General features: G+C 44.0%; 1 protein-coding gene across 3 annotated transcripts in view; it reads left to right on the forward strand.

The window, feature by feature from the left end:
- The window catches only part of MTHFD1L (methylenetetrahydrofolate dehydrogenase (NADP+ dependent) 1 like), a 185,731-nt gene that overhangs the window by 68,324 nt on the left and 104,916 nt on the right, over nucleotides 1–12,491 (forward strand). For all 3 annotated transcript variants that reach the window (XM_034991006.1, XM_034991005.1, XM_034991007.1), the window contains 3 exons: nucleotides 2,184–2,324; nucleotides 5,193–5,261; nucleotides 10,958–11,069. In XM_034991006.1, the coding sequence (XP_034846897.1) occupies nucleotides 2,184–2,324; nucleotides 5,193–5,261; nucleotides 10,958–11,069 (322 nt within the window). The remainder of the gene's footprint in view (nucleotides 1–2,183; nucleotides 2,325–5,192; nucleotides 5,262–10,957; nucleotides 11,070–12,491) is intronic.

Raw genomic sequence — 12,491 nt, forward strand, 5'->3', positions numbered from 1 at the left:
GAGCAGTTTGTAAACACAAATAAAATGCCAACAAGTGATCGTAAAACTGCAAGTTAAAACAATGAGGTACTATTTACCCGTGCGCTTATAAAAACAAATAAATTAGTATTGAATGTTACTGAGTTTACAAAGAAGTAGAGGCATTTATACAGTGTTCGTTGGAGTTTAAATTAAGTGTCTTGGATGATTGTTTGTACTAAGATTTGAAATGACCTAAGAATTCAGCGTTAGGATATAGAAAAAGTAAAGGTGGAGGAATTTTTGCCCATGTGCAAGAAAAAAAAAAATCTATGTATAGGGGTATTAACTGCAGCATTATTTGTAATGGTGAAATTTGAAACAGTCTAAACATCCATCAGGAGGGGCAGTTTCATATCTTCCGTACATCATTCTGTACCGTAGACATGGCAGGTCCCACATCCGGCTCCCTGCTCAGCAGGAAGTCTGCTTTTCCCTCTCCCACTCCCCCTGCTTCTTTTCCCTCTCTCGCCGTGTATCTGTCAAATAAATGAATAAAATCTTTAAAAAAATAAAATTAATAATTATTTCTTTTTTAAAGATTTTGTTTGTCAGAGAAAGAGCGAGCAGAGAGAGAGATAGCACAAGCAGGGGGAACGGCGGGTAGAGGGAGAAGCAGGCTCCCCGCTGAGCAAGGAGCCCGATGTGGGACTCGATCCCAGGACCCTGAGATCATGAACTGAGCCGAAGGCAGATGCTTAACCCACTGAGCCACCCAGGGGTCCCAATAAGTGATATTTAAATTGACCTAATTTGTTTCATTTTTGATGTTTTTCAAGGTACAAAATTTTGAAGTTATAATGACTACAAATGTAGAGCTTATGTGTGTATTATAAATGCTACTTAATTACTTACATAGTTAATATTTTAAGAGTATCTCTAGTTTCATGTTTTGCATAGAAAGCCTCAAAATTTTCAGGCATTTTTAATGTGCACCGTTTATAATGGAATAGTAGTATAGAGGATCCTAAATATCATACAATGAAAAGTCACTGATGTTTAGAATGTGTTATATTGAAAATGTAATAATTGAGCATAGTTGTATTTGACTTTCAGGTAATATTTTTTCACTACATCCGTGACTAATGAAATCTCAACCTGGAAGTAGCCAGAAAGCTCCTTATTTCCTTCATTTCCTTTCTTGTCAGTGACAGAAAGGGACAATAAAATGTTTTCAAAGGTGACCCCTGCCCATTTCCTCTCTATGTAAGCTTGCATTTGGCTGCCGCACAGGCCCCTTGGGAAGAAGAGAATTCAGGCAGAGCCGAATGAAGTGATTTTGTCCAGTGGCTGAACTATGAGGAGGAGGAAGGCATGTTCCTCGTTTCTCTTGTGGTTCCTGTTGGACCGCGTACAGCCTGCAGGGAGAGCCAGGAGAGGGACTAGCAAGGCCCAGACATATTTCACAGAAAGTTGCTTCTGTCCAGTGTTCATTGCTGGGCACTTCAAGGTCTGATGGGGCCAAGCCCCCATGGGCAGCATAAATTTGATTCTGTGTCACCTTTTGACTTGGGGGGACTATACATGATGGGGTGTCCACACTGCTGTGTGAAGCTCTAACTCTGGGAAACCGGCCCCAGCCACCATCTCTCACTGTCTGCTCCTCATCTCTTTGCTGGACAGACAAATGCCACCCCTTGGACACACCAACGATAACAGTGGAGCAGCCAGCAGGTGTTTATTTAGGGGACATGTACTGAGTGCCTGCTGGGTTTCACACCCCGTCCTCCACGCTGGGGACTCAGGAGTAAAGCCTTCCCAAGGTTCTTGCCTTCGTGGCACCACTTTCGGTCGTGGAGAGACGTGCGTCAGACAGACAGTTGCGTTAATCATTAATTACAAGTCTGAGACATGCTGCAAAAGCCAACCACAGAGTGCCACGGGTGGGGGTCGCAGCGGTCCAGCCAGGCTGAGTCCTGCTCAGCAGAACAAAATCAAAGAAGTGCCTGGTCATCAGTAGAGAGCCCGCCCCAGAGGGCACCAAGCACAAGACCGTGCATGTTTCCAGCAGTGCAAACACTTGCGAATGTGAGATTGGCGCTTTGAGGCTGGACGCCCCGCCCCCCCAGGCCTTCAGGAAATTAATTGCTGAAATACCGCTCCTGGTGCAAATGGACGTCCAGATGGCACTGTCGCTGACCAGTACTTCTGCTTTGCCTTTTCAGGCACAGTTTGACATCGCAGTGGCCAGCGAGATCATGGCGGTGCTGGCCTTGACTGACAGCCTGGCGGACATGAAGGAGCGGCTGGGAAGAATGGTGGTGGCCAGTGACAAAAATGGGCAGCCCGTGACAGCCGAAGATTTGGTGAGTGTGTCCATCTCAGGAGCTCGAGAGAGCTCGCCGTGGCCCTGTCCTGTGTTCAGGAGAATGGAGGTCTTCTTACCAGCATGTGTCATAGAAATCCCAGGCCATGTCTACACTCAGGTTTTCCCCTCACAAGCCTGTTTGTTTTACAGCGTCTATAATGTGCTCGTCCCTGGCTGCAACCAGAGCACATGACATTTATTTCCTAAGCCTTCCAGGACTTGGCAGCCCCGATCTGCGCTCTCTGCGCTGGGCGGGGCAACCTGTTAGCTCACGGCTTTTTCACAAAGGGCGATCATGCCTGCTTTAAATGGAGGACAGATTGCCTTTCCAAAGAATAAGAAGAAAGTGACTCCACCTGTATGAAAGGGAAGATAGAGTGAAAATTGGCCCTGGCTTGTTTAATTCTGTGTTTTATATTCGGGTGTCCCGTTACGACACCAGATCTTCCTCTTAATCCGTTTTACTCATCTAGCTCCCTTTTGAGTGCAATGATGCCTTCTATTAGCTTCCTGGGTATCCTGGCGCGTCACTGCGTCTTGTGAGCGCTCATTCTAATTTAGCATGCTCATCTTTTTTCCTCTTCGTAATTACTTTGCTGTTAACTTAAACCCTGTTGGTGGTATAGCTGTTTCATGTGCTTGTGCGTAGATAGGACGTAGGCATTAGGAAAGCCATTAAGCACTCTGATCTTCAGCTAACTTTCCCACATACGGCTCACGTACCGTGATGGCAGCTAAAATGCACGCTGATAGTTGGAAACGGAAAAGGCAAATTAATATTTTAATTCTGAGGGCTTAGGATGTAATTGGAATCCTTTGCCAGAGTGTCTTGATTACTTTTTGGCCACTTTTGGAGAGATGAATCTGACCGACTCATTTCGTAGGTCTTGTCAACTCAATTAGGTATTTTTATTAGCAGCCCCTAGGATGCTTCGTGTAAAGCTTGACAAGAAAACCCAAATCCAGCTTGCTGTAAAGGTACTGTTTTTTAAACATTACGAACATTGCGACATTTCTACGGAAACTAACATATTATGGTTTCTGTATCAGTATATTTCCCTGTATCCTCTTAATCTTAGGTATCAATAAATAGGCATCCGAAATAGTTTGAAACTTAATCTGCAAATATGATTTCTCTACATTTATTTTTGCGTGTGTGTGATAAAAACCTCAGATCTGAAAATAAACCCCAAGTTTACTCTTTTTAGTCATCTTTTGTGTCTCTTGTTTACAAAAAGCTCCTAACTTCTTCCGATTATGTTTTATGCAGCTGGAACTATCAATAGCTGGTCTTTCATGGAAAATTGAGGGAGGATTTTAGGAGCTTCTGTCTTTTGGTTTCACTATTTTATAATTTTTTTATATACTCTGATTTGGCCAAAAGGACTTACGTATTGCCATGAGAATTCGAGTAGATGGCTTCTAAACGTTTCTCCTACGATGATCAATTTTGGCAGCCCTTGAAGAATGTATCCAGACTCTCTCCCCCTGGACTCGGGATATGGAACAGGTGCAGGGTTCAGAGTGACCATGACAGCCTCAGAGCTACTCTCTCTTCATGGGCTCGAGGATAGTCAATGTGTTAGGAGCAACATAAGATGAGAGATGTCCCAGGAAAATAAGGAGGTGCACACTACCTGAGGCAGTCCAATCGAAATGTCCACCTTCCATCCTTCTCTAGTTTCTTGCTTATACTGGGAAGTATAAGCAAGCACAGCATCCAGAAAGCTCAGCAGACATCTACTTTTGCTGTCTGCTTTGTGTAAAGAATAGAGAACTAATTTCTTTGAGCCCTTCCTGGCCAGCAGCTCTCACAGTAAAACATCCTAATATTATTTGTAACAGGTAGGTGACATTTCTTATGCTTTGTACAGGAAAGCAGAAAATAAATTGGATTTTCCTGTAAACCTTACACCCTCAAGATTCTGCCACCTGATGTGTTGAGATCTGTGACGTGCCATGTTTATCTTTTCAAGGCGATGTTCCCACGGCGTTTACTCATGGTTGCCTTACGGTCTCGGTGTTTTGAAGGCACTTGGCCAATGTCTGTCGAAAAGGTGGAAGGGTTTTGTATTGTGGGTTTTGTTTTTCTAAAGCTTTCCTTGTGGACTTTTTTTGGCCCACTTCTTCCAACAGTTCTCAGATTTCTCCCGTTTCGTCCTTCTCCCGTCTGTCTTTTCCAGGAATGGGAAACTGGGGCGCAGCGAGAGCCCCACCCAGAGCTTTGTGGGCTTGGGAGGAGGCAGCTGCATTTTATGTGCAGGTGACATCAGCTCTGTTCCAGGCAGACAGACAGCCGGAGGCACAGAAAACGAGAAGCTTTTCCAATGTAGCCGCTTCCTGAGTGCCTTCTCTCTCTGTGGGATGATGCATTGGGAAACCAGTGGTTTCTTCGTTGCTTTTAGAAAAATGGGTGCTTTTAGACTTTCCCCTTTATCCCTCTCCGTTTCCTGCTCAGTCAACAGCCTGATTTTCCTACTTTATCTGATTTCTTCAGGCAATAGCATAATCTCTGGTAATGAAAAAATAATGTGCGTAATTGCCAGAAGACACTTTTAGGCAGACTGAAAGATCTGCTTTATGGCAAGCCTCGTAAACACCATCAAGGAAGGTTTTCTTAAAAAAGGCGAGGACTGCCAGTTCCCCATCACATCACATCTTAGAATGGTTGACATCCATTCAGGTGGGGGAGAGAAGATTCCAGCCTGTGTTCCCTGCAGCTCGGAGGTGAGCGCAGCCTGTGGGAATGCCCACCTGTGAGGCAGGCTGCTCAGAAATGGCCACAAGATTCACCTTGGCACAGATGATCTTTTGTCAGCAATCTAAAGCAGGTTTTGTTTTGTTTTGTTTTGTTTCTCTCCTTTAGGGGGTCACAGGTGCCTTGACAGTTTTGATGAAAGATGCAATAAAACCAAATCTGATGCAGACCCTAGAAGTAAGTGATTTTCTTTTTATAGAAATTGTTGACGTCAGAGAAAGACAATTATCATATGATCTCACTGATACGCGGAATTTAAGAAACAAGGCAGAGGATCATAGGGGAATAGAGGAAAAAATGAAACAAGGCGAAACCAGAGACAAAACCATAAGAGACTCTTAATCTTAGGAAACAAATTGAGGGTTGCTGGAGGGGAGAGGGGTGGGGGGATGGGGTGGCCGGGTGATGGACTTTGGGGAGGGTATGTGTTGTGGTGAGCACTGGGTGTTGTGTAAGACTGATGAACCACAGACCACTACTCCTGAAACAAACAATACATTCTATGTTAATAATTTAAAAAAATATTTATTGTGATAAAGGTCATAATAGCTGCTAGTATTGAATTAAGTCTACAATTATTTTTTACATATTAAAAAACATTTAAATGTTTAAAAAAAGAAATTGTTGACATTGCATTCATTGCATTGTGTGTGCATCCCCACACAACGTGAGCATTTCCAGCCAATGTGAGCCCACAGGGAGTATCAGAATAAGTCCTTGGACCTCCGAAAAAGTTAAAAGTGTATGTATAGGTTCTTTCCTTGGGTAATGCAGTAGAAACATAAAAATTCTGTATCTAATATGTCGGTAAGTTGTGGAGTGATGTTTACGTGATGTTTTCTGTTTTGCCTTTTTTGGACTTAGCTTCTCATAATCATTAGGTTTAGGGTTTTTTGGTTTGTTTTTCCCAAACAAAACACAGAGTGTATGCTAAGAAATGCTTCCCAGGAAAACATGCTGTACCCCCCTTTCATAAGATTTACCCTGCTCTTGCCCAGAGGACAAGTAGGTTGGAGGAAGACAAGCAGAATCTCCATCCATTTATTCATTCAGCCGATAGAAAGCTCAGTTTGAATGTACCCTCTGCCATTTACTGACTGTGACCTTGGCCAAGTGTTTACTAATCTCAGCCTCTATTTTCCCCCATGTAAAATGGTGATAGTAAGGAAGACTAACTTAGCAGGGCTATTGTGAAGATTCAGTATTCACTGAACCCATGACTTGGGCAGGCCTTGCGGTAGGAGCTTAGGACAACAAAGTCCCGCCCTCTTGGAGCTTGTCCCTTGGTGGGGGAGACAGAGGATAGAGAAATGAGTCAGTACATAGCATGTCAGCTGGTGGCGAGGACTGAATTAGAAAAATAAGAGGGAATGAGAGAACAGAGAGCAAGGTGGGTGGCGTCTGATGACCAGAGATGTGAACAAACCAGGAGACTGAGCTGCGTGTGAGGAAGAGCTTTCTGGGCAGAGGGTAACATGTAACGCAAAGGCCTGTGGGCAGGGATTTGCTCTATAGTCAGAAAGGCTCCAGTAGAGAACAAGAATCCAGATGCAAGGCAACATGACAGAAATGGCAGAACCAGCCAGACCTGGAAGGTCCGAGGTGAGGGTGCAGTGCTGAGCCGGGGGCTAAGAGCACAAGCACCTTCTTAGTGGGGCCTCTCCTTCCTGCAGCATGAGCTCCTTCCTCTCTCCTGCCAGTCCATCGGCATGCAAGCAGGCTCTGATATAAGTCATCTTAAAACAAAACAGTCCCCAAAATTCCCAGTACCCAGTGTCCCCACCTAGCTACTGCTCCATTTCTCTGCTCTCTGTCACAGTCAGATACTAATGTCTATGACCTGGGTCTCCCCTTTGTCACCTGCCTCTCCTCAGTAACTTCAGCCTGACCTGAGCTTCCACATCTCCTGGATGCTCCTGTCATGGTCACCTGCCCCTCCGTATGACCAAGTCTTTGTTTCTCTGTCCTTCTCTGTGTGGCCTCTTCACAGAGTCCGACCCAGCTGATGTTTCTTCTTTCTGGAGCCCTTGGTTCTTCTGGCTTCTGGGACACCTCGTGGCCCTGGGCCTCCCACTGTCTTCCCCTCCATCTTGTTTGCTGGCCTGGCCTTGGCTCAGCTTCTAAATGTCAGAGGGTCTGAGCCCTCACTTCTCCAGCTGTACTTACCCCCCCATCAGCCACGTGCTGACCCCCAAACTTTTTCTTTTTTTAAGATTTCATTTATTTATTTGAGAGAGAGAGAGAGAGTGAGCACCAGCAAATGGAGCAGCAGAGGGAGAGGGAAAAGCAGGCTCCCCACTGAGCAGAGAGCCCGATGTGGGGCTCCATCCCAGGACCTGGGAACACAACCTGAGCCGAAGGCAGATGCTTAACCGACTGAGCCACCCAGGCGCCCCATGACCCCTGAACTCTTGTTCTGAATCTCGTGACCTCAGAATTTCAGAGTTGTGGATGTACTTGCTGAGAGCCATTGCATATCAAACTTGGTTATAAAATAGGGTCTTTGATTTCAAACCTAGTCAGTGGTTCCAGCCAAAATCCTAGAAGTTGTCCTGGAGCCTGGTTCCCTCTCCCTGGCACCCCCCCCATCTTCATCCCTGCGGAGCCTCCCTCCCTCCCTGAAGCGTCTCCAACCTGTCCACTTCTCTCGCTGCCCTGGCCTCCAGCGTACCCTCCCACCTTGCCACAGTGGCTACTGCTAACACTCTTTCTTCCAGAATCCTTTCTCTGCTCAGCCACCCGAGAGCTCTGAAACTGAATCAGGTCCTGTTGCCCTCCTGCTTAGAGCTCTTGGGTGGTTTACCCTGATCCTCATTCTGGCTGGAAACCCTGCAGGATCTGGCCCTTCCCTGCCTCTTCCCTCATTCTCTCTCTCCCTGCCTCCCAATTTCATGTGTCTGGCTCCTTCTTGTCCATTAGGACTCATGTCCTTTAAATCTCAGCACCCTGGAGAGGCCTTCCCAGGCCACTGAGTCCAACACAGCCCCAGTCATGAGTCCTACCACTGTCTTGTCATTCTGGGCGTGGCACAGAGTATCATCCAAGAGTTTCCTACTTCTTTGTCCATCCATCCACCAGGATGGGAGCAGGACCTTTTCCACCTGGCTCACCACCAGATCGCAGCTGCTAGAAAGTGCTTCGCACATATTAGGTGCTCAGCAAACATTTGTTGAATAATTAAATGAATACTTACTATTTTTACTATATGGCTCCTAAAAATATATATTTGTTTAATAAGTAAGTGAATGAAAATAAAAAACTTATAAAGAAACATGCTTTGCTTCCTCATAACACTTCTCCCTTAAAAATGAACATGTTATTATCATCATTATTGGGGATAATCAGCTTACTGTTTTAAATACTTACCTTTCTTTTATTTTTTTAAGATTTTATTTATTTATTTGACAGAGAGAGACACAGCGAGAGGGAACACAAGCAGGGGGAGTGGGAGAGGGAGAAGCAGGCTTCCCACTGAGCAGGGAGCCCGATGCGGGACTTGATCCCAGGACCCTGGGATCAGGACCTGAGCCTAAGGCAGACGCTTAACGACTGAGCCACCCAGGAGCCTTTCTTTCTTATCTTTCTTAAATTAAAAATTACCTACACCTTGGGCACAAGCACAATCTTGTGCTCTAGTGCTCATGTTCGGATACACTTGATTATTACTCCCATAGTGGACTTTCAAGGGTTACTGTGCTGCAGGTTGCCGGGAGACTGGTAGTTCTCAGTTCTGCACGTTAAAATCTCCTGGAAAGATTTTTTTTTTTTTTAAGATGTTATTTATTTATTTTAGAGAGAGAGAGAGAGAGAGCAGGAGTGCAAGCCGGGGGAGGACCACAGGCAGAGGGAGAGGGAATCTCAAGCAGACTCCGCACTCAGTGCAGAGCCCAACACGGGGCTCGATCTCAGGACCCTACCATCATGATCTGAGCCCAAATCAAAAGAGTTGGCCACTCAGTCGACTGAGCCACCAAGATGCCCCATCATAGTTTTTTAACTAAGTACTTAACTCTGTGTACCGTATCGTAGCCATAAATATTAGGTGAGCATGTGTGTCTCTGTGTTTCAGTGTCTAATAATGATGTTCGACAAATTTGTCCATTCAGACTCCAGACTAGGAGTTTGAAAAACAGGGCTCTAATACTGCTTTAGTGACTAATTCACGGTGAGGCCGTTAATTTTAAATTAAAACGCTGCTGACCTAGTCCTTAGAGTGGTTATCTCAGGAACAGTGAGGTGTTTGTGCTGATCTGGCCACACCCTGTCACCTGTCCCTCACCAGAGACCAGTGTTTGGTGCTTCTCAGACCGAGGGCCTCACTGAATGCCACAGTGTGTAGACCCAGGGACGGAGGCTGTGACCTTGTCCTCACAATACTGTCCCCAGCTCCACTAGCTTACCACAGGCAGCCACGTTCCCGGACTGCAAGGGGAGGTGATGGAGACTTGAAGTTCTTCTAAACAGTGTTTTCTTCAGAGCTTTTAAAAGGTTTATCTGGACAGAAGTGAGAAGTTAAAGAGAGGTATACAGATCTAGACACTAGACACACACGTGAAAATATCCATAGGCACCTACGTTTGGATTTCCTATTGCCAGCTTTATTTCCACAGACATTTGTGTGACCTCATCAGGACCCTGTCATTGTGCCTCCTGAGGACTCTGGGAAGAAAAGTAAATAGAGAACTCACAGAATGGCTTTGATAAACTCTGTCTTTTTCATTCTCAGAGATGATTTTCTTTCACTGCCTTTCTTCCTGCTTTTGTTCAGCTCTCTCGTCTTTGAAATATGTTCGGTTAGCAGCCCATCATGGTTCGTGGGAATTTTCCATGGCTCCCAGCCTTCCCCCCACCCCCACTCCCTGCCTCCCCCTGTCAGTAAGAGGGCAGCCTCTGTTTTCACAGGTGGAACCAAGGCCTCACAGACACACCCCAGTGGCCCCGGCTGGGCTCGGAATAAAACCCCAACATTGCAACGCATGTGGATAAATTCCCTTAGATAGGGCTACAGTCTGTTCTCACTGATAAAGGAAAACTATAGAAATGGCATTTAAAATGAAAATATCGACCGATTTTCTTTAATGAATTAAATCTAAAAGTTTTGATAATTCCTTTATATTGAGGTTGATTTGGTGTTTTATTATTGTTTTTGCCTTTTTAGTAAGAATTACTCTAGCATTGTACCAAGAGTGAAAATTTTCTTTGCTTTTATTGTCTCAATACTTACCAGATTTTTAATATGTAAGCCAGTTAAACAATGAGAAAGACTTAAAACAGAATTTGTAAAAATCAGAAGAACAAGTTTATTATTGTAGATATAAAAACGAGCTATAATGAACGTAAACCTTATGGGATTGTCCTTCCATACTACACAGGTCATTAATTTTATTGATTTTTTTTTTTTTTTTTTTTGCTTTCTTTAGATTTTTCTTGAAGTGATTGATTTCTCAATGGAGGAAAAAAAATAAATTTAAATAAGCCTCTTAGACCATTGGGGTTCAATTCTATTCTTTAAAAAATAAATATATATAAAATGCAAAATACTGTCAAGTGAGGTAAATAGTTTACTTCATAGTCAGTGAGGCAGCTAATGAGTGCTTTATCAAAATTATAGTAGGAAATAATCAATCCTTATAGGTTTTTCTCCCTAGTTCAGCATTTAGTGTAGAATGACACTGTTGTAGAATATACCAGGAATTTGGTCCTTTGAGAGAGTCAAGGTGTTTTCTTTTTCTTTGAGAGAAGTTGCACACTGAATATGCAGTATTAATAAAAGCAGAATGGCTTCAGTGAGTCTTTAAATACCAAGACTCACCATCTTGGTTCATTCCTCCCTTTGTCTTTGAGGGTTTTAATTTGTTCTTCAATTTCTGTAGGGGACACCTGTCTTTGTGCATGCTGGCCCCTTTGCTAACATCGCCCACGGCAACTCTTCAGTGTTGGCTGATAAAATAGCCCTGAAACTGGTTGGTCAAGAAGGATTTGTAGGTAAGTCATTTCTGTTAAATTTAGTTGTAGAATATGGAAGAAATCTAAAAGTTGATGACTGAACAAGAGCGCTGTCCATTCTGACTCAAAATATATTCTTTTAGACCGACCTTTCAAAGATGGTCTCAATATTGGAAAAGCACTATGGTCTCGTCTAGACTAGTAAAATGATGTTGTGTTTGAACTGTTGATTCGATGTCAAGTACCCATGGGTTTGCATATGAGCTCGGACACTTGCTGCTAGAGTGATTTTGGACACATTTTAATGACCTCTGAGCCTCAGTCTTCTCATCTATAAAATGGTGACTACAATATTGTAGCAAACCTTATGGAGTTATTGTGAAAACCAAATGAGATTATTTATTGATTCAGCCAATATTTACTGAGGACCTACTATGCACAAGGCATGCTACTCAGAGCTGGAGATACACAGTGAGGAAAACAGACCCAGCCCTGCCTTCATGGAGCATACTGCCTAATGCTGTATGTCATTAATAGAAGAAGTGCTCGTTAACTGTTAGCTGTTATTAGCAGTCGAAATCAGTTTGCTCTTCCTCAAATTGGAGTATGTTTTTGTGTCGAATGGAGGGGAGATTCCCAGCCATTAGACTTGGAAATTTTAATTGGTAGGACTTCAGATGTTGTGCTGCAAAGGTGTCCTTTGGTGGCACCTGCTGGTCTTCGGTTTTCGATGGAAATTCCAGTCAGGAAGAAGGGGTAGCTGCCATAGAGTTTGCTCTGTCAGGGCTAGTCCCAGTCCCACCCGTGAGGTGGAAGCAACAAAGGGCAAACAAATAAGGATTCTTGGAATAACACCATCATTTGACATCATACAGACCACAGTGGCAGATTTTTCACATGCCACCAGGTAATTTCCACTCGCCACATTCGTGCCTGTAATCATCAAGTCTAGCAGTTGCTTCTTTCACACTAATCATCAGCCTTGTAATCAAACTCAGAAGTGAGTTATTTTACTAGAAAAGATTCTACTGGGCTAAAGAACTTAGCACTGCACTTTTATGCTCAGCCATTATAAAGTTCACTCAGGGTTATTGAGACCGTTTTTAAGAATTCCCTATAGACATGCAGTCAGGATCCAATGAGAATTTATGTAGTTCATTCCTCAAGGTCTGTATTGTATAGTTCTTGTGCACTTTGCTGCTTTGGTACGGAATCTCCTATGAGAGCGGCTAGACTTGCCATCTAAATGGATTTGCTCCATTGATCACAGCATAACTGTAGAGCTAATGGACCAGGAGTCTGGGAAGGGCAGGCACTGAAAAGTTGGGTGCTTATGTGAAGTGGTGGTTCTAATGCATCAACTCCACAAATGAAAGAGCTTCTAGAAGAAAACACTCTATTATGTGCTGACAGAGCTCTCTGCTCCTGTGCCAATCCTTACTTTGTCCGTATACATTTACA

Source organism: Mirounga leonina, unplaced genomic scaffold (genome assembly GCF_011800145.1).
Source record: "Mirounga leonina isolate KUSES-001 unplaced genomic scaffold, KU_Mleo_1.0 Mir_53, whole genome shotgun sequence".
Lineage (NCBI taxonomy): Eukaryota > Metazoa > Chordata > Mammalia > Carnivora > Phocidae > Mirounga > Mirounga leonina.